Source organism: Mesitornis unicolor, unplaced genomic scaffold, assembly GCF_000695765.1.
Source record: "Mesitornis unicolor isolate BGI_N332 unplaced genomic scaffold, ASM69576v1 scaffold48549, whole genome shotgun sequence".
Taxonomy (NCBI): domain Eukaryota; kingdom Metazoa; phylum Chordata; class Aves; order Mesitornithiformes; family Mesitornithidae; genus Mesitornis; species Mesitornis unicolor.
The window spans coordinates 22,612-46,223 of NW_010207574.1; the positions used below are offsets into that span (position 1 = coordinate 22,612).

General features: G+C 39.4%; 1 protein-coding gene across 1 annotated transcript in view; it reads right to left on the minus strand.

The window, feature by feature from the left end:
- Positions 1-4: 4 nt before the first annotated feature.
- OGFOD3 (2-oxoglutarate and iron-dependent oxygenase domain containing 3) overlaps positions 5-23,612 on the minus strand; it is a 42,169-nt gene continuing 18,561 nt past the window's right edge. Inside the window, exons 6-8 of the mRNA XM_010192155.1 lie at positions 18,899-19,052; positions 12,153-12,276; positions 5-141 (exon numbers count right to left, since the gene is read on the minus strand). Of these exons, the coding sequence (XP_010190457.1) occupies positions 5-141; positions 12,153-12,276; positions 18,899-19,052 (415 nt within the window). The remainder of the gene's footprint in view (positions 142-12,152; positions 12,277-18,898; positions 19,053-23,612) is intronic.

Below are 23,612 nucleotides of genomic sequence, written 5' to 3' on the forward strand. Positions count from 1 at the left end.
GGAATTACGTCAAGACTGGATCCCCAATGCCATGGTCTGGGTTGCAGGTGAAGGAGATGGTGATGGCATAGCGAGTGCCCCAGTGAACTTTCTCCACCCGATGAAGGTTCTCCGATCCAGAGGTGAAAAAGGAAACACGGCCTGCAAAGACAAAGTATTCCATCAAAGACATGGAGTTTGCCACTCAGCCATCAGCTCTCTAGAGAGTTTTGCTGTTGTCTCAGTCCAACTGTTCCCTAGCTACCTGAGAGCCCATAGGTCATCACAAAAACAAACTGTTATGAGCTTAATGCTGCACTCTGACAGCTTTATGTACTGTTTAAAACATACATTAATCCTTTGTGCTGCAAAGCTGGAGACGTAATTCCACCATATCTCAGAGTTTATAAAAGGCAGGAGGAAGCCAAGAACATCTGAAGCCAGTTCTTAGTTGCCTAAAAAAAAAAAACAAAAACCCAAGCAACTCTAGTGACTGTCAGTGCGTTGATTTCCTCCCTGCTCCCCTTCTAGTCTGGGCTCTAATTTTAGACCAAAGAAGGAGGAAGTACTACAAAGGTGGCAAAAAGTCTTCAGTGAAAAAAATGCTCAGTAGGCTTACAAGCAGCTGTGGCAGCTTATCAGCATTGTACCATGTATTTGCTATAGCTTTTTGTGCACAGTCCGATCATACATATATATACAAATTAATCTTCCTTACAAAGAGCCACTCCATCAATGCATTGGCTTGATACTTGTTTTATAGATGCAAGTCCTCACTGCTGTGCTTCATCCTGCCCAACCTTTGACCATCCCCCTGGCTTTGGGGCTCTCCAGGCCTTAAGTGGCATCAAGGTGAAACGCAGTTACTTTGATAATGACAGCAGAGTACATGAGCATCCCAGTTGATGAAACAGCAGAATGGGGCCCTCTGCACTTGCACATTATTAAACTGTTACGACAACACAGAAGTTTGATGTTTAGCCAGTAACTCAGAACTGACGCAACTCTGTAGGACTGCTCAGGTTCCCCTGAGAAAGCCAGTAATGCTTGAATGCCCCAGCTGTTTTATCCCAATAGTGCATGTTTTTCCTACCCAGGCTTTTTTCCCCACTGTTCAAACTAGATTAGTTTGTTAAAAAGCTTCTCATAGGGAAGCGTTATTGACAGTTTAACTCTGCCCGGGACTCATTCACAATCAGGCAAATGAAACACGTATTCCTACTTAAAATTTGCACAAGATAAACTATTCCCACCATTGCACAATCTCTGCTGCAGAAGTGGGCACCAGGCAACATAGCTGGTTTTCTCTTCTAACTAAAAGTGATTCAAAAGATCTAGAAGTTGTTTTGCTTACATACTCCTAAGCAGCACACACGGAAGATTTGAATAAAACTAGTGTGGCCTCATGGAGCTCGGTTTACCCACTGATCTCCGAGTCTGTCTGAGTCACCTCTGTGTGCCTTGCACACTTGGTTGCAGTTCATTTAATCTTTCACAGTTCACATAGTCTTTCATAACTGCCAAGCAGAAGTCATATCATACTCTTCTCGGCCTGTGGCTGCACATTAATAACTGGTAAATCTATAAATATATATATAAAATAATTCATTTGTATGTACAGCTCATTTACACCTTGGTGTTCTGCTTTTCTGGATGAAAGACTAAATGAAGGCAGCGTACTCCTATCCTATGAGTGCTGCTATGAACAGTGCTGTCCTCAAGGATTTAATACAAAGTCACAGAATCACAGAATCCCAGACCGTTAGGGATTGGAAGGGACCTCCAAAGCTCATCCAGTCCAATCCCCCTGCCGGAGCAGGAACACCCAGATGAGGTTGCACAGGAAGGCGTCCAGGCGGGTTTTGAATCCCTGGGTCCTGATTTTTTTTTTTCCTTTTAAATCTTATTTCAACATCATTCAAGTACTTATTATTGGTCCCTCACCTGCTCACCCAAAGCTTTGCCTTAAGCTGATATTCAAGCTTTTTTGTTCGATCTCTGATTAGAAGAAGCAGTACTTCAGAGTTAGACAAGTTTCATTGTATTGTTTAAGCCAGATAAACTGGATTTTTTGGCTACACAGAATGTCTTTTAATTTCTCTTTAATAAATATGTCTTCATATATATGGTATCTTATAGCTCCTTGTGCATCTTGTCTCCTATCTGTCAACTTGGGTCTCCCAGTCATTGAACAAGCCCACAGTCAGTTTTCAAAGATAAATTTTTCCAAGCAAGGAAAAAGTCTTATAAACTAAACTAACTTCAACTGCACAATATTGAAGCAAAAGCACACTCTCTCTATGCTGTGCTATTTTTAATAGTATAAATGTTCAAAAAGAGAGTAATTAATGTTAACTCCCATCCTTCCCATCTGACAAAACCGTCAAGGATTATATGGCAATATACAGACTGAGTTTGGAACCTTCATACCCTTGCTTACTACACAGTATATGTAAACTACTTCAAAAATAAAATCAGTACAAGAAAGCAAGATCAGGACTGAGCAGGTTCCTTAAGAAAGCACAGACCTACTTCTAGGTTGTAACCTGTTCTTGTTCTAGCTATTTTTTGATCAATTTTCAGTTAAGATTTTAAACCCCACAGTTTCAAACTATGAAACATATTAGCAAATTAGTAGGACCATATGCAATATGGGTCTGTTTTTTAACTATGAGATTGCATTCAAGGGGGGGGGGTTTGCTTTGTTTTCTTTTGTTTTTAAAGTGTTACACACTGCCACAACTGATGAAGCTGTGGTGGGATTTCTCTCACTGTGAATGGTGAGGCAGACATGCACAGAGCAGCTCCACTAAGCTCTCCAGACTATGAAATATTGATAGAGTGAACACTGTTTCCTAAGAACTTAGTATTGTACTACAAATGCTAAAGAACAGCTATGCAACTATTCATTGCAGATAAAAGTACATATGTACTTACAATTTCCTGATGAAACATTTGAGTGACAAAATCTCAGGAGAAAGTGTGTAAAATTCTAATCCCATTTCCTTTGCCTTTTCTTCCATTATTTAGTAATGGTGTCAAATCAGTCTTTTCCTTTTCTTCCTCCCCTCCTCTGACCTGCCTGCACAGATTTCTTTCCAACATCCTTTTCTGCTCCACTCAAGAAGAAATCTTGACTACTACCACCTGGCACATAGTTTCACTTTGATTTACAAATGCTTACTGTTAAAAGTGGAAGCTTTCTTGAGATCACAAGCTACTAAATACAATTTTATAGTGTATTATCTAACCAAAAAATAGAAAGTGATTAATCCTTGCTCCTTAAGGGATGAACTTTTGGAGCACAAGAAACAGCAAAGGGATCACCTCCTGTTTTGAGGTCTATGCTTCTAAGCTTTCAGAAAGAGGCCAGTCTCCGAGCTACATCCTGAAGGCTGAAGACTGGAATGGAGGTGTCCCAGGGTTAGAAACTATGCCAAGGATAAAAAACAAAGGATTTGGTTTATTTCCACTGAGATAAGTCTATAGTCTGAAAAGTACTTCATTCCGATTGTGAACATCTGACTCCTTTTCCTCAGTCACTGCAAGATGCCAAAAACCTCATTGCTGCTTTAGTTTCATGATGCTTTAACCAGTAACTCAACCTCTGGGAAGAGTTTTAGATTCGTAAGTTACAAGGAACTGTGGGCTGCCCTCTCACATCTACCATTTATCATCTCCTCACCTCTACTTTCCATTCCACAAGAAGTCCATTAGGCAGAGTGTATCACAGCAATTAGTGCAGCACACCAGAGCATTTACTGCTTTTAACACTTGGACGTACAGCCCCCATATTAGATAAAAATACATTTTGTAGGCACTTCTATGCATGCGCTTTCCTTTTTTCTGCCCACAAACACTTAAAATGTCTTTAAAGCTGTTCTCAAATGGCTTCAAGATTTCCATCAGACTGTCTAGTAAGAGGGGAGCAAGCTGTACTCCAGCCCAGTTGCCATGGAAGAGTGCAACAATGGACGGGAGGAAGTTCCTCCCACACAAATGCACTTGTTCTCACCTTTCTTATTAGAAAAGCAACAAAACCAAAGAATTGAAAAGATTTGTGGTAACCTAAAGATCTGCAGGAGCCTGTTTCTAAATTATTAGCTTGCCTGCATATCTCTACAGGAACAGAAGTAATCAGTCCTTGCCTTCAATCTCTATTTGACAATGCTCAAATATACACCTTGTTTTCTCTTCTTGTCCATGTTTTCTCTACTTTGCAGCATTAAGTACTAGAAAGTGTTTTCCAGATGGAGCTTGGTCCAATAAGAGCTTAGCTATGAGCTTCTGTTCCGTGCAGATTGCAGAAAGTGCTATGGCAATGCAGGATTAGTCAAGAGTTTCATCCAGAGATGGAGCTGCTTCTCAGTCCCTTCTTTCCATGGCCCTTAAGCATCCACATGAGGTTTAAAAACTTAAGAGTAAGCAAAGGACAAACTGTATTGAGGATGAACGAACTAACATCGTGAAGAACTCGGGTGCAAACTCGTTTAAATGCACTCTCACACTAACTTAGGACACAGAACTGCTAACAAGCTCCGTGCCATAGCATCCATCAAGACTGCGCCCGGTCTTCGGTGTCACTGACACAAGTCAAGCTCTTAAATGCTGTCAGGCTGAAAAAAGCTTGTGATGTGAAAAACAGGAAAAGTCTTGCACCCTGTAAGAGGAGCAAGACCTTAATCATATTAGAGGTAACCAGTTATTCTCCTGATATTCTGAGAATCAGTTTTTGCACCGATTCACAGAAATCATTATTTATGAAGACATACAAGTGCCACTCACAAGCTCCACTGCTATGAATTTTATGTGATCCTAATTTAGAAGAAGCAACACTTATCTTCAGGAATAATAATAAGCAGCAAAAGCAATACATATTTCACGATGCAGTGATTATGTCCCATTTCATTACCCAAACAAAACCGCTAGAGGAATATGTGTATTAACTATGAGCTTTTGCTTTCCCAAGTTTTAATCCCATTCATAATTTCCCTTTAGCAATTAATTCTTTTTAGATGTACTCAGAAAATATAGCTGCTACAAAGGAGCGGCATACAGGTAGAAAAGAATTTTGCATTCAGCTGTGTGTCACAGTAATATCATCAGTATTCCCATAAAGCTTGCTCTCAGGAGATTTTATCCATGTTGAATTTTAACACTCAGTTGCACTTCCATAAACAAACTGCCTACAGTTTGCTTCCTAGCCACTGTACTGTCAGGCAATATAGACTGGAGGAATATACAAAGGAAACAGTTTTCAGTGACAGCTATGCCCTTGACACAAAACTGTGACTTCAACCAAACCATTTATTCTCTCATTTGTTTCCTTGTCTCTAAAATGCAGCTAGTACTCACCCATTCTAACAGGGTTACTGTGAAAATTAATTGGTAAACACCATTACAACGCTTTGCAGTTAACGTGTTCTGTTTTACAAGTATTACAAGAAACATTTAAAATTATTCTGTAATAGTAGGGTGTGCCAGATTAAATGGTAACAAGATGTAGGGAATATATGAAAGGACTTGAGAACTATACAAATGGAAACATACCACAATGCTTGTAAGAAAAAATACTACAAGATTATTATGCCTTTACTATTATAAATTCATTCCATAATGAATTGGAAGAGACTTTGGGAGGTCATCTAGTCCAATTCCCTTTCTCAAATCAAGGCCAACTTCTAAATTATATCCAATGTCTGAGTTCCATCAGGTTGCTCAGGGTCATATCATTAGCACATATGAGTGCAGCATTCAGATACTGATGTTTCCCGGGTATGTCTCGGGCACACATATTTTGCTACCCCCATGTCTCCTGTGCTTGATTTTTTGAGCAGGGGACATGAAGCAGATGACCTCCAGAGGTCACTTCCACCCTCAGTTATTCTGATTACACATGGAACAGACCATTCACATTAATGTCAACTTTGGCAATCACTTTCTACTTGCAGCATATGCTTGTTTTGCCACTGGATTTCAAGCCTTTTCATGCTCCTGTCCTTCACGTGAGACTACACTTTGGCTTCCTTGGCAGCATCCTTCTTGCTTTTCTAGTTTAATTCACCATCAAATTTCCTTGTAAACTCCTTGGGTCATGAAAACATCAAGAAGAAACCAGAAATCATGTGTTAGATTGCCTCAACTGACACTTAATCAGGCAATCAAGCGAATGATAAGTGTCCCCTCGCTCAATCCTTTGGTCTGCCTGACCTGTGGCTGGACACCAAGGAAGGGCAGTGACAGGGAAGGGATGCAAAGCAGGGCTAAGGAAACGCAAAAGGTCTCACCTCCATCCGCTGTCCACAGCAACTGGCTGGGGACACTGCAAAGACTGAGCAGCTGCTCAGAAGGAAATGAAGCAACTCATCTGCCTGATTAAAGGGAAGCAGAAGCAGTTTATTTGGCACTGCAGATCTATTCAGCATCTTTCATCTTATGCACTGACAGCTTTGACTGTCTGCTTAACATTTACCAGCTCTAAATGTTACTCAGGAAAGAAGGAAAAATGGCATCTCATCTGCTGAACGACACCAAGGCTGAAGCACTGCCAGGGAAACTGCACAAACAATTGTGTTCTCATCCCTGTCATCTGTTTGAGATTAATTGCTAATTCATTGCATGTAAAGCATCCAAGAAAAACCACCGTATCATTAGGCAAATAACCTGATAATAATATTATCTGTAATCACACAATAAAACTTATTTAACAGATATACTTATTCAATTACTTCTAAACTTTGAATGGGAAGAGCTTTAATCAAGTCCTTACCTAAACACCACAAAAGTAACATGGAACTACAGCATCTGCGAGTGCACTCATCTGGGGTGAGGAGAGGGCACAAACTCCTCCAAACAATTTCACTACATATATGCCAAGCACAGAAGCATAAAGAAGCCTATGGCCTACAAAAAAAACCAAACCAAAACACATAACACACATAAACACACACATAAAAACCCCAAAGAAAACTACAACAGGTATGTAATGAAGCCTCGTTACAAACTTGTCCCAAATTTATTTACCAGGCAGAGAATTCCTTGCTGTTATAAATAAAATCACTGATTCACATAGCAAACTCTCCCACAGCCAGATTGTAATTTGCAGAAGGATCATCAATACTTTTAGAAGTACTTGCTTCTATTTTAAATTCAGAAGCACCCAGACTGAAAACTTCAAAATTACAGTTTTTAAAGAAAATAACTGAACTTCATTATTTCCTGCTAGAAGTACATGGGTATTTTTAGACTTCAACAGAATCCCTGCCTGCTTCAGCACAGTTGGTTCCTCAAAATAACAGGAGTTTCCGCTCTGTACATTATGTCTGAAGGTGTGACAGCCTGCTGAAGTATTTAGAAGTGAAAACCACATGAATGCCCAAGTTCTAAGTTTTGGACTTCTGATAGAGGAATTAATCCTCACATTTAGTAAATCACTAAAGCAAACACAAGGATAACTTCTGCTGCTCATTTCTTATCCAAAAAAAGTCCTTTACAGAAAAAGACTTCATGATAGCACCTATGGTGTGTGACATTAACATTCACAGAGCTTAAGAACCAAGAAATGAAACATCACTACTGAACTATATAGCGTAACACAGCTGAGCCAGCAGTTAATTTGGTATCTTGCTTTACTTTATCTGTTACATTATCTGAATTTCATCAAGTAACTGGTTGAAGCTGATTTTCCTCTGCTCCCTTATGCCTGAAGCTTCACTACATATTCATCTGGCAGTATCAAATCAAATTTATGAAATATTTGGTTTATGAAATTCATATGCAAGCAAAGTCCTGTGCAGGAAGCAACGAGAAGCGCATAAGGCACATGCTACATGCATTCATTTATAACTATTTTATACCAGGGAAGAAAGCCTTAGGAGGCCAATTCTCAATACTGACAGTGCTTTGCAATGCTCTATGGAGCACTGTGACACCTGACATCTGTTTAGCTCCTCCTGTCCCTATCAGCGCTTCTCAATCCTTTCACTGGTCCAGCTCGTGTAAAGCGACCATTACTATCCTCTTATTGAGGAGCCCTCTACAGAACAGTGTATTCTGTACAAGTAATTCAGGTAAGCAGCATACGTAGAAGTGTAGGACTGAACTGCACCTCCCAAGTACCTGTTGCTCCATGGGCCCAATTAAAAGAGTATTTAATTTAATACCATCATAAACCTATCATCAAGCACCACTGGAGTACAAAACCAGAGTCTGGAAGACAGCGATCCTTCCATGGAAAACAAATCAAAGCAAAATAAAATCTTCCTTTTTTGACAAAGAAGTGAGGAGCTATTTAGCTATTTTCTACATATTTTTGTCACAGTTGCAACAGGTCCTCCTTTTTCTACCATTTCTCTCTGCACTCATCTTGCCAGTCCCCGTTGAAATTTGTGACTAACACTGCAAATCGGTAAGTACTGCTCTCCTATAACCCATGAACTTTGCCTAGCTGTTATTTGATAGCCATGTGGTATCTACCCACTGCAATAAAGCTACAGTTACCTCAGTGGATGTACACACAGACACACTGAAGCCCACAGCTGCACTATGAGAAAGCTATCTATGTATTCTTATGTATTCTTAAGTGTATGCTTTTCCTTACCCCAGTAGAAAAATTAATGGCTCAGGCTTTGAGCATACACTTTTTCCATTCTAAATGAAGAATAATCCAACATTACAAGCTCTCAAATAGCTCATACCTTCACCTCAAATATTTTCACACTTTCAGAAACACACACTTCTGATAGGTTTGAAAATATGCCAAGTTTTATATTCAAGAGTCATATTTCACTCTCCAATGCACAGAATTCATTTTGCGCCATAGATTATTTTCTTTCACAAACACAAAAGGATTGTGACTTCTTCTACTCTTATACAAGAAACAACTTGCATGGTGAACAAACTCCTTTGAGTTGAAAATGACTGCAGGAAAGTTGACCTCAAAACCAAGAAATGTATATGTAAATGAGGAGCACAACTGGTACTGAGATTTCATTCCAGCTGGAGGGTTTCACCTACACTTTATCATAAAGAGAAGTCTGTGACCTGTCTATTATTGCTGTTTCCCAAATTCACACAATTATGAAATTTTAAATATAGTTTACACCACCAGATTTAGTAACAGCAGAAAGTATTCCAATTTTATCACTGATAAAAGGAATGCCTTGATGTCTGCCATTTATTCTTAATCTCACTGTATCCAATGAAGATTACTAAAACAGGTCTCAGGCCAGCAAAGGAAAGTTAATTGTGAAAGGGCCGTGTGTTTCCTTTTCCACTCAAAAAAAAAAGCTTTTTCAAAGTAGTTTTTCATTTGGCTCTAAGAATTCTCTTACTCATGGTACAGTGTGAGCTTCCTGCAGCAGACAGATGTGACAGCTTAAGTCAAAAGACACATATATACTTCTGAAGCCTCTCGGGGCATAAGAAAGATGTGTTCCTTAATGCCACATCTGGTCGTGAATTAGGCAAAGGTCTGTACATGTGAACTGGCACCACAGTGGTGTTCGTGTCCATTAAAAAAGAAAAAAAAAATCCACCACAAGAGCCTCTAGGCAAATAAATTATAATTCCTTCTTAAAGCAAGAGGTGTTTGTTAGTAATTGAACTATGCAATGTTATAGACTGTGCTTCAAATTATACTGAGAGTCTTTCACTCAAATATGAGAGTCAGGATTTAGACTTGTACAATTCACCAGTCATCCACACTTGGAGAAGTGCTAAGTGTTTTAAATTAGGCTCCACTTCTAACTAAGCAGTTCTCCCTGTCCCTAACTGTCCGGCTAAGACTGATCCTTAAACACCAAGTGCTGTGAACGCATTTGAAGGGGCAGTGGGACTTCTCTAGGCAGCACCCCCAGACACAGGAAATCCCAGTGTTTTATTTTTAATTGTCCTTTTCTCTGTATTTCAAATTACTGCCTTTCTGCTCTGCTGCATCAGTAACAATGCTTTTCTGTTCCCTGCTGGCTGACACTAACAAATTACTGCTCACAGAGAAAAGAATGTGCTCATTTTGGCACATGGTACCAGGTTCCCAGAGTGCAGACTAATTTTGAGACAACAAGTGCCAGGTTTTGGAACTGAAGTGATGTTAGCAATATGGAGAAGGTAAATTAGCTGTCAGGCACTAAAACTGAACCAGCTACTACAACAGTCATCTCTAAAAAGCCTGAACCTCCTAAATGAGAATCATAAAAGTTTATCAACACATGGTTTTAAAATCATGTGTTGGAGTAACAAAAGCAGCACAAAGGATCAAAAGCAGCATAAAACAAAACAAACAAACAAAAAAAACCACGAGGGAAGGAGAGAAAAGACACCACAGGGGAACATTCTGAACATGAAAAATACATCAACTTGTACCAGCAACAGAATACAGCCTGGGGTCGCTCCCTCATTTGCGCTCTCTCACAACCTGCATTTTATCAGCAAGAGAAAAACCAAGTAAAAATTGTGCTTCACCTCTCAAGCTTTTCCCCCTTGCTCCCAGGACTGTGGTAGTTACTTCGATTGCACCATACGTGACACAATCACAGGACCCCTGGCCACTGTGTTTAGACAGCAGTGTGGTAGAAGGTGTAACTGGCATTAAACTCACTTTGTTGTGGACACGTAGCACATTTGATCTTTCAAAAAAGACCATTTTCTACAAGCTTTGCATTGTCTTGTTTTAAAAGGTGTGTTTAACCCGTTTTGTGGCATATTATCAATACAACAACCTGTGACAGGGAATGGCCAAAAGCGCTGTCAAATATCTTTCTATGCTTCATCTGCTCCCCTTTCCTCCGCAAAAACAACATAAAGAGCAAACACCTTGCAGCAGAGCCTGAAAATGAACTGGATGGGGCTGAATGGAAGCAATTTCACAGTTGCAGACTTTTTGAAATTACGTCGGGGGCATGTTGCATACAGCAATCGGACTGAGTGCCGCTGTACTGTGCGAGGAGACAGCTGTACTCCCAGCTACCTAAAATTCAACTATGATTTCTCCAGCTAGAAAAACATGTTAATCTTACAACTGCATCTGCAAATGAAATAGTTTAATGCGCTCCCTTTCAGAATAATAGCAGCAGTGTTTTGCAAAAGATACTTTCAGTTTAGGGTTTATTTCCAACCACAAAAACCAAAATAATCAAACATACAATTCTGTTAGCACAGCCAGAATGCAGAGAGTTTATCTAAGCCAGCATTACTTCTGGTGAGTGGATCTCTATGATCCGTAAGTCAAAAAAATCCCCAAACCCATTCCCATTTGCAGGCAGCAATAGTCAGAAGTCAGTTCTGCTTGGGGTAACGCCTGTCAGCAGACAATTACTGAAGCTGTCCTTAAATGAGTAAATTTCCATCTTTTCTCTCTTGGAAAAAAAAAAAGACAGAATGCAGTAGGAATATAAAGTTGTCCTTGATTTATTTTTTTTCTGCAGTAAAAAACCAGCATGACTGGTTTTGCATTATAAGCGGTTACAGTGCTGTAAGCTCAGTACTCACCTGCCAGACAGATGAATTGAGGCTGAGCTCGCTCTTCCTAGGCATACTGCCCCAAAGTAATTTAGTTTCAAATGATCCACTTATTAGAAAAATTTTAAATCAGCTTTAAAGAAAAGGTTTTGGAGTTTTTTTGGGTCTTTTGGGGTTGTTTTTTTTTTTAAGTATAACTGACAGCCATCAGAATGCTCATCCCTGCCAGATCTACTGAAAGCAGGTATGATTTATAAGCACATTACCATGTCATCACGTTACTGCAGGCTAGCAGAGCTGTGATAATCAATCATCTTCACACCAAGCCCGCAGCAATTACTGGGTATTAAGCCCCACCTTGAATGGCAAAGGAATTTCAGGCCAGACAGTCTAAAATAAATCACTTTATTTTGGATTTGTTGTAGTCAGAGTTATCTTTGCTCTTACTGCATAGTGACCTGCTAAGCTGTTCTAACTGGATTGCAGTTCTAAGCCCTACAGCTTTCAAGGAAGTCAGTGTGGCTTAACTCCAGATATTTCAAGATGGGGCCATATTTTAACCATTTTTCATCTTTACTTTCTATGTAATCAAAATGCTACATTTTCCCACAGCTACTGCTGCCACAAAACAAGGCCCCACCACATCCACCAGCCCACCCAGTTAATAAATGGCACAATTTGGCCCCCCTCAATGCAGACAAACCAAGGCTCTTTACCTGCTCGAGGCTCTATCGTCTTGTTGGAACCCACATCCATAAAGATAAACCGGCCACCACCAAAGTCGTCAGCGTAGTCAGAGAGATAGAGCAGTGAAGTATAGTCAAAAGAGCCGTAAGTTACCTAGGAGTAAGACAACATTATCAAAAATTACCAAATTCCACTCTCATCTCTGCAGAGCACAAATAATTAAGTAGATGGGTCTGATGCGGCTTTTTTCTAATTTTCCAGTTTTCATGTAATTAATAAAGGGGTGTCTGAAAGCTGAGAACATTCTTTTCTAGAAATTATACATGTTCATTAGTGTATCCTATTATGTTTATGCACACACTACATACAAGAATAGGATGTCTTGTTTATTATTCCTATTATTACAATTTCCATTATTAAAGAAATGCCCCTATTGATTTCTATCACCCTAAGCCTACTAAACAGCTAGTGAAAACCAACAGAGCGTCACAAGTTCCACCTCTGCATTGTACTGAAAATACAGAAGGGCTCAGATTTTTCTTGCAATAGTACAAATGAAATTTCACCATAAAGTTAATGAGACCCAAGAACAGTCTTTGACTAATTAATTCATCCATTATCTAATCATGGTTATAGGATTCTGGAAACCGCACTTTTTACTCTTCCACCAGCCACCATGGTAACAGTGAATCACACCTTCCAAGTAAGTGCACAGTTGTTGGAAGAACTTCTACACTTTTCCACACAGGTTTTGTTTAAGAACCTTCAAATGTGATTTTCAAAGTCTCTGCTTCTTACCCCTACAGACCAAACACCCCATTTTTAAGTATAACAAAGTGGCCTTCCTTCCTTTTAAAGGAGAACTTTTGCTTGATATGTATGCTGAAGATGGAGAAAAGAAATGCTAAAAAATACTAAAAAAATGCTCAAAGCAAAGCTATCTAAATATTTAACACTTAGCTTAGCTGATTCTGAAAATATTTCCTTTTCATATCTACATATCACCAAGAATTAAAAATATACTTAAAAATCAATGGCTGTATACTCCAGTTTTTTTACAGTATATCACGACTCCAGCAAGTTCTGCATCACACTGTCAAGCAGTGCAATGTGCAGCACAGCAGTACTGTATAAATATACAGCATTTGCAGAGTGTTTTGACTGACCTGGTGACTGTTTGAGGTAGGTGCTACTTCCAAACTTAGAAGTTTTCTAAATATTTTCAATTTTTGTTTTAAGTTACATTCTTTAGTACCAGTTAAATTTTGGCTCCAGTGCAAATGTACGTACTATTCTGTAAGGGCAATGACTAAAGAGAACATAGCAGCAGATGGAATAGGAAGACATTTGCATTCTTCCTCATTTTATTATTTTGACCATAAGGGCTTAAAGGAAAAAAGCCAAATACAGTGATATGCTGCAGTACACAGTCCAAATCACTAGAATGAGAGAAATGTTTTGGTGATCCCCTTCTCCCCATATTTACCGAAACCTTGGTAGCAATACAAGGCAATCAATGGGAATTAAAGAGCACACAGTACTGCAGCACCTCAAACCAGCCATTCTACTGCCCTCTTCATACAATCAGCTTTGCAAACCTATTTTCAACATCATTGATTTGGTGATAAAACTTCCAGTCCCTTTAAGGAAGTTTTCCAGCCAGCGAAGGCATTAGCACAGTGAAGAAGTTTGTCCAACTCATTCTTACAGGTCTAATGCATTAAATCGTTATTATGAACTCTTCAGCGGTACAGCAACCTTTGCTCCACCAGTGCACTCTCCATCCTCTCCAAGGTGGCTCCACCTGCTCCAAACTTTAAAGAGCTGACTACAAACTATTTTAGCCTAACCAAAACACATCTGATTTTAGAGATGACTAATTTCGGGAACCAAATATCTATTTAGCAGACAAGGTAAGGCACCAAACAGCATGTCCAGACTGTGGGTGAGCTGAGCTAACAGGTTTGAGCAGACAAGAATAAACTTCCTTGGATCTCAAAGATAGTGTTACCCTAAGGCAGAAGTAAGATCTTTTGATGTATTTCACTAAACATCTAACAACATGAGGGGAAGAAAAAGAAAAGTGAAACGTCTGCTAGAACAGACAGCAGCTGCTATCAGTGACAGCCTCAACAGAATGGTTGTGGAAGTGGAAAGTGTATTGCAGGTAAGGGAGATTCGAAGGTCTGTCTTGTTCACCTAAGAGAAAGAAAGGCTGAAAAAGGGATATGATTGCTACCTAGAAATACATGATGATGTGGAACTGAGAGAGGAGAAAAAATAGCTATGAACTGATCGTGAGCAAGTTTAGGCTAAAAAACCAAAAACAAACGCATACAAACAAAAAACCCCACCACCAAGAAAACTTGCACTGAAATCCTGGAATAGCTCCGATAGAATAAACTCAAGGAAAACAAACCAAAACCGATCTTATGGCAGAACCTGGCAATTCTGTGAAGGCTGACAGCACCCTCATCCAGCCAGGGGACTGCAGAAAACTTCCAAGTCCTGCATCACTTCCCTTAGAGAACATCCAAGACTTTTCTGCTGTCAGAGTTGAGCATGCAACAGCAATTCCATTATAAAGCAGACATTTCACTTTTGAAAAGCTCAGCTTCAAATTCCATCCAAGATGAAACTCCACATCTTAAGCCAACATTCACTTTATTTGATGTAGGTGCTTATAAATTCAACAAGATTAAATGAGTCATTTGGGTGATTTCACAGGGTTTCCATTCCTGTGTAACTAAAAACCAAATAAATTTTAGAGAAACAACGCCTCATGCAGACACAATAGAACTGTGCTTTTCCACTATGCAGTTAAAATCTTTGAAACCAAAGATATTCAGATTAAGAAATATAATTGTAATAGAGTCAGTAATATAGAGAAAAAGACAAGAGAGGTATTCACATGCTCCCAGCAGCCTACATCTTTGAACCAACAGTGTAAGACTTTGAAACAAACAAAAAAGTGTTGGATTCATTTATCAAAGGCTTGATTTTACCTTTCTTTTGGAAAGAGGCAGGGAAAAAAAATCCTAGTCTTTAAGAACAGCCTTCATTGTTTAATTATTATGCAGAAATACTTTAAGTGATTTGTCCTATTCCAAGGGATGTTACAACACAAGCATCCAATAAACAGGCAAAATTTTTACATGCTGAGTTTTTCTGATCTTTCTTCAACTCCTTAGTATTCACACTTATTTTAGAGGCCATGTAAGAATACTACTGTTCTTACCTGAGAAGTATTTCCTACCTCAGAGCAATAGCAATGCGTTTTTCTCCTTGCTTTCAACTGCGGTCTGGAAGTGGTAAGTGAAATTTACTTAAAATGTAAGGCAGGCTGACTGCACTGAGGACAACCTGTGAAGCTACACAACTTATCTATCCTATTTAGCCTTCTCTGAAATATTTTCTGACCTACTGACCTACTTGAATTCAGTCTCTTGCAGTGCCTGATCAGCTAGAAGTACTTTTTACCGCTTTCTAAACACATAAGAGTATACATAATGTACACGTAGACATATTCTACACATACTGTAACATTTTCTGCCAGCCATCATCTGGCAGACACGTACATGAATACTACATCCACAAATAGATCTGTTCCAATTGCACTTAAGGGGAAAAGTAATACCAGACACTTTGACACACAAACAGAAGTTAGATAGGAGAGAGAGGCTTGTTTGTGCAGCAAGGAAATGATTCAGGTTAATCCTTTGATGCCAAGTCAAGTGAATGATGTACCAGAAGCGAAGGCAGCCAGCGTCCAGCAGCAGTGATACATTATGATGTAATCTGGCCTTTCATGATGGACATGAAATGAACTGGATCAAGGGTTTATCTCTATCAGACTTTATTTAAGGCATAATTAGCCTGGTTCAAACCCTGAATTTTCCACCAGGCAGTGCAAACAGCTGTCATTTAAATCACAAAAGGTTTAAGTCCTTTATCCTGGAGAAGGGATGAACCACTGAGCCAGAGCAGTTTCCACAAGAACAACCCCAGCCCATAGTGGTTTGTCCATCTCTCTCCAACATCTCTGTACTGGCAGCAGCATTTGCTCCATGTGAAGACCAAAGAGTGAAAAATGGACACTCATATAATGAGCTCAAGAAGCACTTACAAGAAGTCTGCTCTAAGTATTTATTCCACAGCACTCACAAGGCCCCTTCACTGTGGCCGAGGCCAGGAAATTCCTGTTCCCTTGTGCTCCCCTCCAAAAACTGAAAGGGAACTGATCCCCACCAGCCTCTCAGCTTAGCATACAATGTTACTGTCACAACAGCACAGACAGTGGCCTAACTCTGGCATATTCACATGCAATCCTTACTGCAAGAATGCTCTTGAACAAGAAAGTCAATAACCATATTAAAATGTATTTGATCAAACCTGAAACATAAGTTTAAGGTGAAGACAAAAAGCTCTTCAATGGTCTGAATGCTTCAGCTTCCCCAATACAGACAACTTACTGCAGAAGTCAGCTAGCATAAACCACAGAAACACACAGAGTCACAGAATGCAAGGGTTGGAAGGGTCCTCTGAAGACCATCCAGTCCAGCACCCCAACCAGAGAAGATCACCCAGGAACACATCCAGGAGAGTTTTTAGTGTCTCCAGAGAAGGGAGACTCCACAACCTCTCTGGGCACTTTCATATTTTACAGCAGGTACGCTGTTTTGTGGAAAGAGGGGCAGGGGGGATGCAAATTCTACATGATTATGGACAAGGTGTTTGATAACTGCCCCGACTGCGATAATTCTCTCTTCTTTGCTGTCATAAATTAGACTACTCAATTATTCGGTATAGAAACTATTAAGGTTTAGGTTATGCATAGCAAGTTTAAGAGACCACATCTTGCATTTGTTTTGTTTTTCAAAGCTGGGGGTGTGTTAGAAAAAGCCAAGGCCGTACCTGCTCCCTGAACAGACAGCCTGCGTGATAATAAACAAAATGTGGACAAAACAGATGGATAAAAACAGCAAAACATCTAGCCTGCTGTCCATCATGTGCAGGCAATGTCAGGATGCCATAACAGAGAAGCGGCTTCTACAAAGGAAATAAATTCTCATCACGGAAACAGATGTCCTTCTAAATAACAAAATAACCTGTCCATTATAGGAGAGATTTAGGTAGACACACTTTGTGTGAGGTTATCCAACCACCTTATTCATTTACCAATGCAAAACACACGCAGAAAAGAATAAAGAGAATATTGGCAAGCCTAATGCTTATGCAGACACAAATCTCATTATGGTAATAAATCAGTCTGAAATTCTAAAATACACTTTTTTGGGCTGAAAGAAAAAAAAAAAGAGTGGATAAAATAGCCATCAGCTATTGAAATTTACTGCTTTCTCTTCGCCTGTGGCAGTCAAATTAAATCCTCTAAGTGTGGAAAAGCTATGAGGAAATTTACTGCACTTCACACAAGCAAGATCACTAGTTCATTTGGTGTCTCTTGGAAATGAGCGCAAAATGCGACGGAATTTCTGTGAACCCCATCAGCACAACTTGCTCCCTACAACCAGTTCCTAGCAGCACTAGTCAAAATAATCTGCACCTCAAAATCATCCCCACCACCTCTGGTCCTAGGTCCACTCCTATTCAATGGTTACAAAGTCTTCAAAAGTCTCCAAAAACTGGTCTAGTCTTTGTTGTATCAGTGAGTGCAAATTCCACCCTGCATGACTTTCTTCTATCAAACAACAGCTATCAACCAGGTATCGTCACTGTCTCCACATTTTCTAAATTTAAGATGCTTCTACCGACATGACAAGGAAGGGCACAGGAGCTTACTCTGATGTCATGAGCAACAAGACATTACACTTCCCTCAGACTGCCTTTTTCCAGGAAATATTTTCAAGGCAAGGACTATTTCTCTGATTTATTTTTCATCTTAGATGTTTCAGGTCATAGACACCAAGGTACACTGTCCACAGACAGACTCTAGGGCTGAGATGTAACTTAGATTCTGATGGGATAAGTTTTATTTGGTTCCATCTCCATGACTCTAGAGTGACTAATTTTTAAATCCTGAAAACATGAAATGTGCCTATTCTGGTGTGGGTTTTTTTGTTTGTTTGCTATTTGATTCTTCCATTGTTAATTTGTATTCTGCTATGCTGCACAGAATCTTTGAACTCTGTGAAATGCAGAAATAAACTCAATACCAATCCCAAATCATTTAAGTGCCTTGAGAAATGAAAAGTATTAAGCTACAAGCCTACCGATAGAAGATTACACAGTTAAAAGAGTCACAATTCTTCCATTCTGAAAAAACAAGACATCAAATTATTGAAGAAGGGTACCATATCCCCATTGAAGAACATGCAGTAAGAAAGCCTCAATTCACAAGTAACTGAAATAAGTGTTAAGCGTTTATCAAGAGGCTCAGATCACCGAATGACAGTGACCAACTGACCACTCTGAAACAGGTCTGGCTGAAAGGACAATACCCTAACTGAGAACACAGGTTTGAGGAAACTGAAACACTTTGTAGGTGCAGGTCAACTTAATCAATGTTTCAGACAAAAAGATTCCCAAGTAGTCATTCACAAAATGTATTAATTCTAGCAGAATTAAGGTAGAGAAAATAAAGAGGAATGCGATGGCCTACGTTTCCAAAACTCATTTATCCTTCCTTTATCCTCCAAGGGATTTTTACAAGGACCAGTTTTCAAACATGTCTGACTGATTGTCGAATACAAAATTACTTCAAAGTGATCTAATAATAAGAGGAAACATTTGCATCCCATCTCAACCTCTTCCTTACCTTGTCAACGTGTGGGTGCCAGTATTCATCATGTGTTGTCTTGGCTTCTGTGCTGTTTATTCTCGAGAAGAACGTTGGCTTAGTCAGGTACATGGAAACAGAGCGGATACCAAATGCCTGAGCAATCCTTTCTTGAATCCTGTGCCTCACATCACTGCAAAGAACACAACACAACACGTTAAGTAACACAACTCTCCCCTGTTTCTTCTGTATGCTCCTTCATTCACTGTTATTGCTGCTTTAAAGCTAAGCTGCTTCTTCATGGGGAATAAATCATGGGGAACATATACCCACACTTTCTCTCCTATTTTGCCTTAAATAAAGGAGATCTCCTACATCAAAATGAGAATTCCCAGTGTTTTGGGTTGGGATTTGTTGTTTTGGGTTTTTTAACTGTCAGAATATCAAGACAAAGACACTATTTGTCTCCTGTGGCTTAGGTTTTAAAATTTCTTTGTGCAAGCAGTTTGTTTTCTTGAAAAAATCCGTGAATATCTCACCACTTATTAATTACTGAAAAGATTAAAGTATTTCACATATATGTTTTTAATCCAAAGCAGATAACTAGAAAGTTGTATCTTCATAAAGGGCTGGCTCTGAACCACCTTCAACTATTTTTACACTAATTTTAAACTAACCAATGCAGACCCTGGCACCGTGAGACTCAAGGTTCTCAGTCAACATGTGTTGGTATCGTAACCAGATTTTCCTTAAAAATGGATGCAAGATGTCTTTTCCAACTAATTCAACCAAACTACTTCTACCTTGGCTATTGCTGTGTTTCTTGGGAGACAGAAAACAATAAAGAGGATTTTAATTTTTGCTTTTTAAATTATGAAAACAGAAGACTAGTAGTATACATGCATTACTATACAGAACTGCTTATATAGCAGCAACCTTCTTTCAGGAGAGGTATCACTGCATACAGGGCTAGAATAGGGTCATTGAGAACTGACAGCCTGTTGTCAGTCAACAGCACTTAAATAGGAGAGATCTGCAATTAATGACAAATACCGCTGGCAAATCCCACCACTGAACACATACAGCTAGTATTCAACTCTGAGGAAATTTTTAAACCAGCAAAGAATGTAATAACACAGTGAGATGAAATGAAAACACTGTTTTGTTTCATTTTTTGCTGTTTTTCTGTAAATGTAATCTTCTACGCTTCTTAAAAATATTTATAGTGTTTTCTCCCGACTTTAGATATTATTTTAGTCTTCCTTTTCTTCCTTCCTCAGTGCTTCAAAAGCAGCATACAAACAAGATACTCTGCATAAACACACTTCTGAAGTTGTACATGGAATTACATGGGTAGTTTTTCCATCTTTTCTGCATCAGACTCCTCCACTGCATAGTACTGATCTTCAGCATAATTTTCATGAAAGTTTTTCCCAAGCATTTTTCTAAGGAACATAAACAGCGACTAAGAAGTGACAAAAATAAAACCAGAACTACAGTGGCAGGCTGCAGAAGTCACCACTTAAAAACTATTTCTACAAGTGCTAAAAAAATCCTAAATATTCACTCTGTTCACATCGTGTCCCTCACCAAAAATAAAAACACACACATACGGATTTTATTTTTAACCTGTCTCACTTTATATGTCTTAGGGCTCTAAGCTTTAGGGGTCAATTCAAGCTATGTTATATGTGAAATATCAAACCTAAAGCTGAGATTTTCAGATAGTTACATGGCTGCATGAACTGTGGTTTCAAGTTGAGAGCTACATAGCGACAGAGTTTGTAAACTGACATTAGGAAAGGATCTACAGGTCCTCCCTCTCATGCCTATGGGAGCCTGATCTTTGTTGGTTTTCTTTCCAAGAAGCAGGACTTCAGCAGAGGCTGCCTTATGTCTCCCGAAAAGCATTAAGTATAATTACTCATTTCACCTCATGAATTGAGGGCAGCTGGCACAACCCAGCACAAGAATTAACAGCCTAACCGACAAATACTAAAGCAGCATATTCCCTGGCTCTGACACAGGGTGGCCAATTGCATCAGCCAGCTGGAATATATCTCCTCTGAAGTAGTTAGGCCACAGTCTTGACATAACTTTAAATCTCCAGCAGTTGTATTGCTCTTGAAGCAGGACTGCTTCCTCTTTCAGGCTGGTTCTATTTTCACTTTTAAAAGCTTTCATTTAAGATCTGCTGTCTGTGTTTATAAGGCTCCATTAAAGCTTCACTCCTCTTTGAGACTTACATGGAGTGGCTTTGGGCAAGACTGCACGCTTGGCAATCCAAGCAGGAAGCAAATCTCTACTGAACCCTTCCTGACAGACAAAACAGCAACCAAAAGTAAACCTGGTTTGGACCAGCAAATGGGTTATCAAAAGAAAAGGAAATAAACTCAAAGGTGTTAGCATGCTGCAAAGAGAAAAAGGCTATTTGTCAGAAGAGAAGTTTGTTGTTTCTTGTTTACAAATCAAGCAGACAGAGGAAGTAGTGATAGGGAGACAGTAATGAAGCAGTTGAGGTGACAGGTCTAAAAGCATGACTTTGAGCTGCTATCCGGTCTCATGGAAGCAGCTGCCTTCAGCTGACCCAGATACCTGGTTTTCGGGTAAGCATACCGCTGGCCTCTTCTTTCCCTGTGTACTACTGGCTTCAAGTATTACTTTTAATCACAGTAGCTTCTTCAAGAACACGAAATGACAAGCAGTGTCAACCCTGCATTTCTTCAGTTGACATGTGTGCTCCTGCCTCTTGCTTCCCTGTGAGCCGTTATCCTACACATCACAGCATCACTCAGAAACTTACTCAAGACAATCGTGGTATATGCAGCAGACTAACATGAATTTTATGAACATAAATAATTTGCCATTCAACAAAACAAATGGTAAACTATCAAAAAGCCCCACTGATTGTAATGGATCTTGGACAAGTAAAAAAGTAACTTTGCTTGATGTACAGGCTGCAAAGTCATACAAAAGTTAAGTCTCAGGGGGAGAGGACACTTAATCTTCTAGTTTGCCTTCAATGCTCTCTTAGACATATTTATGAGGACTAAGAAGCAACAAAATTACTTTTTTCAGAGCCTAATCCAGCACATGCTGAAGTCAGTAGGAAGTAATTTATTAATTTCAGTAAACTCCAAATCTAATTTGGAAAGAGAAGCAAAGTAACCCAAACTCACATACTGGTCATTGGAAACAAGACCCCTTTCCAGCAGGCTCTGCTTCAGAAGGCAAGTCCTTCACAGGATGACTGTTTTAAAGATAAATGGTAGGGACTGAAAGGAAATATTCAAGACTGGATTGTGGTGTTTTTTTTCTTCCCTAGTGTACACACATGACAAAAAATGTATGTAATCTACAGTGCTGCGAACTGGGTATTCCCAAAGTTCAGGCTTGAATTTAAGAGGTACAACAGAAACCTATGTAACCATATGATGGAGCAAAGAGCGACAGGCCACCTCAGCCCCCCTGTTTCTTCACATCTCGTGGAAGCTATTAAGTTTTTAAGCATGAAATACTATCCTGATACACAAAGTATCATCTGATACACCTGCAACGAATGTCCAAACCGTTTACATTTAATACAAACCATTAAGCTGGGAAAAATGTACCTACAAATACGCACACTTATTGCACTGTAATGCAGTGCAAAAACCACCCAATTCTAGAGAATCAACAAGAAAAACTAAAAAAAAGCTTATCAGTCATGAATAAACTGCAAATTTCCACTGATATTTCAATGAATAACCCACACGGCAAAGATTTGCTGGAAGCAAGCTCCAAAGAGCAATACCTTAAAGTGCCTTAATGCTTTTTCTTGTTTCAGTATGTACCACACTGCTCAAAAGCTACAGAAACTCCATGAAATTCCTAGTTGAGCCAGCACATAGATATTATTTCTATACATAGTGTTTAATACCTACTGTATAATAATGTGGCATCAGTCAAATCAAGTATGTAGGTACTATAACCTAGAGAAGAAAATGAAAAATATGCAAGGGAAGACTGTTTCTCAATGCATGTGAATAACAACCAGGACTTCGCTTTGTCATATGTAAGTGGCTGCAGTTCAAAATAAGTTTAACAAAGCCACACAAAGTATAAAAAAAACCTTAAAGCTTAATGGGGGGGGGGGCACGTGGACTTAAGGTGCAAAACATTGATTTTACTAGAAAACATTGTATGGCACTCCTATAACTAAGGGCAAAGGGATCTTAGCTTGTAGCTGCTGCAGCAAGGTGCGAAAAACAGCCATTTACAAGTTTGGTGCCAAAAGCAACAATAACTGTGTGCTGCAGAAGGTACATCTTGCAGGGTGCTTTGTGATAATCTTAACTGCCCTTTGTTCCACACCATCACATTTACCCCACTGCAGGAGTCATCACCAGCTTGATTAACTTGTCTGTGCACACATGAACTCTGCTTCAAACTCCGTGAGGTAACTCGTGTCACTTTGTGATAGCAAATTAAACACCACGCATGGAAGTCAAATATTTACCTTGCAGTAGGAGCAAAGGCATGACTTCTTTTAGAAATTAAAGCATTCCCCAGAATCCTGTAAACCATGTATCTGAACACACGCATCTGTACTTCAGCTCATTCTGTGCCCCATGTATGCCAAATTCAGCACGTAGCTGTTCTCAAAAATAGTACAAAACATTTATCAATATCACGACTGCAAATCTTTCTTTCCATCCCCTTCTCTGCTATTCCAGATGCTGCCTATTATAGTCTGTTGGTAAAATACTTAAAG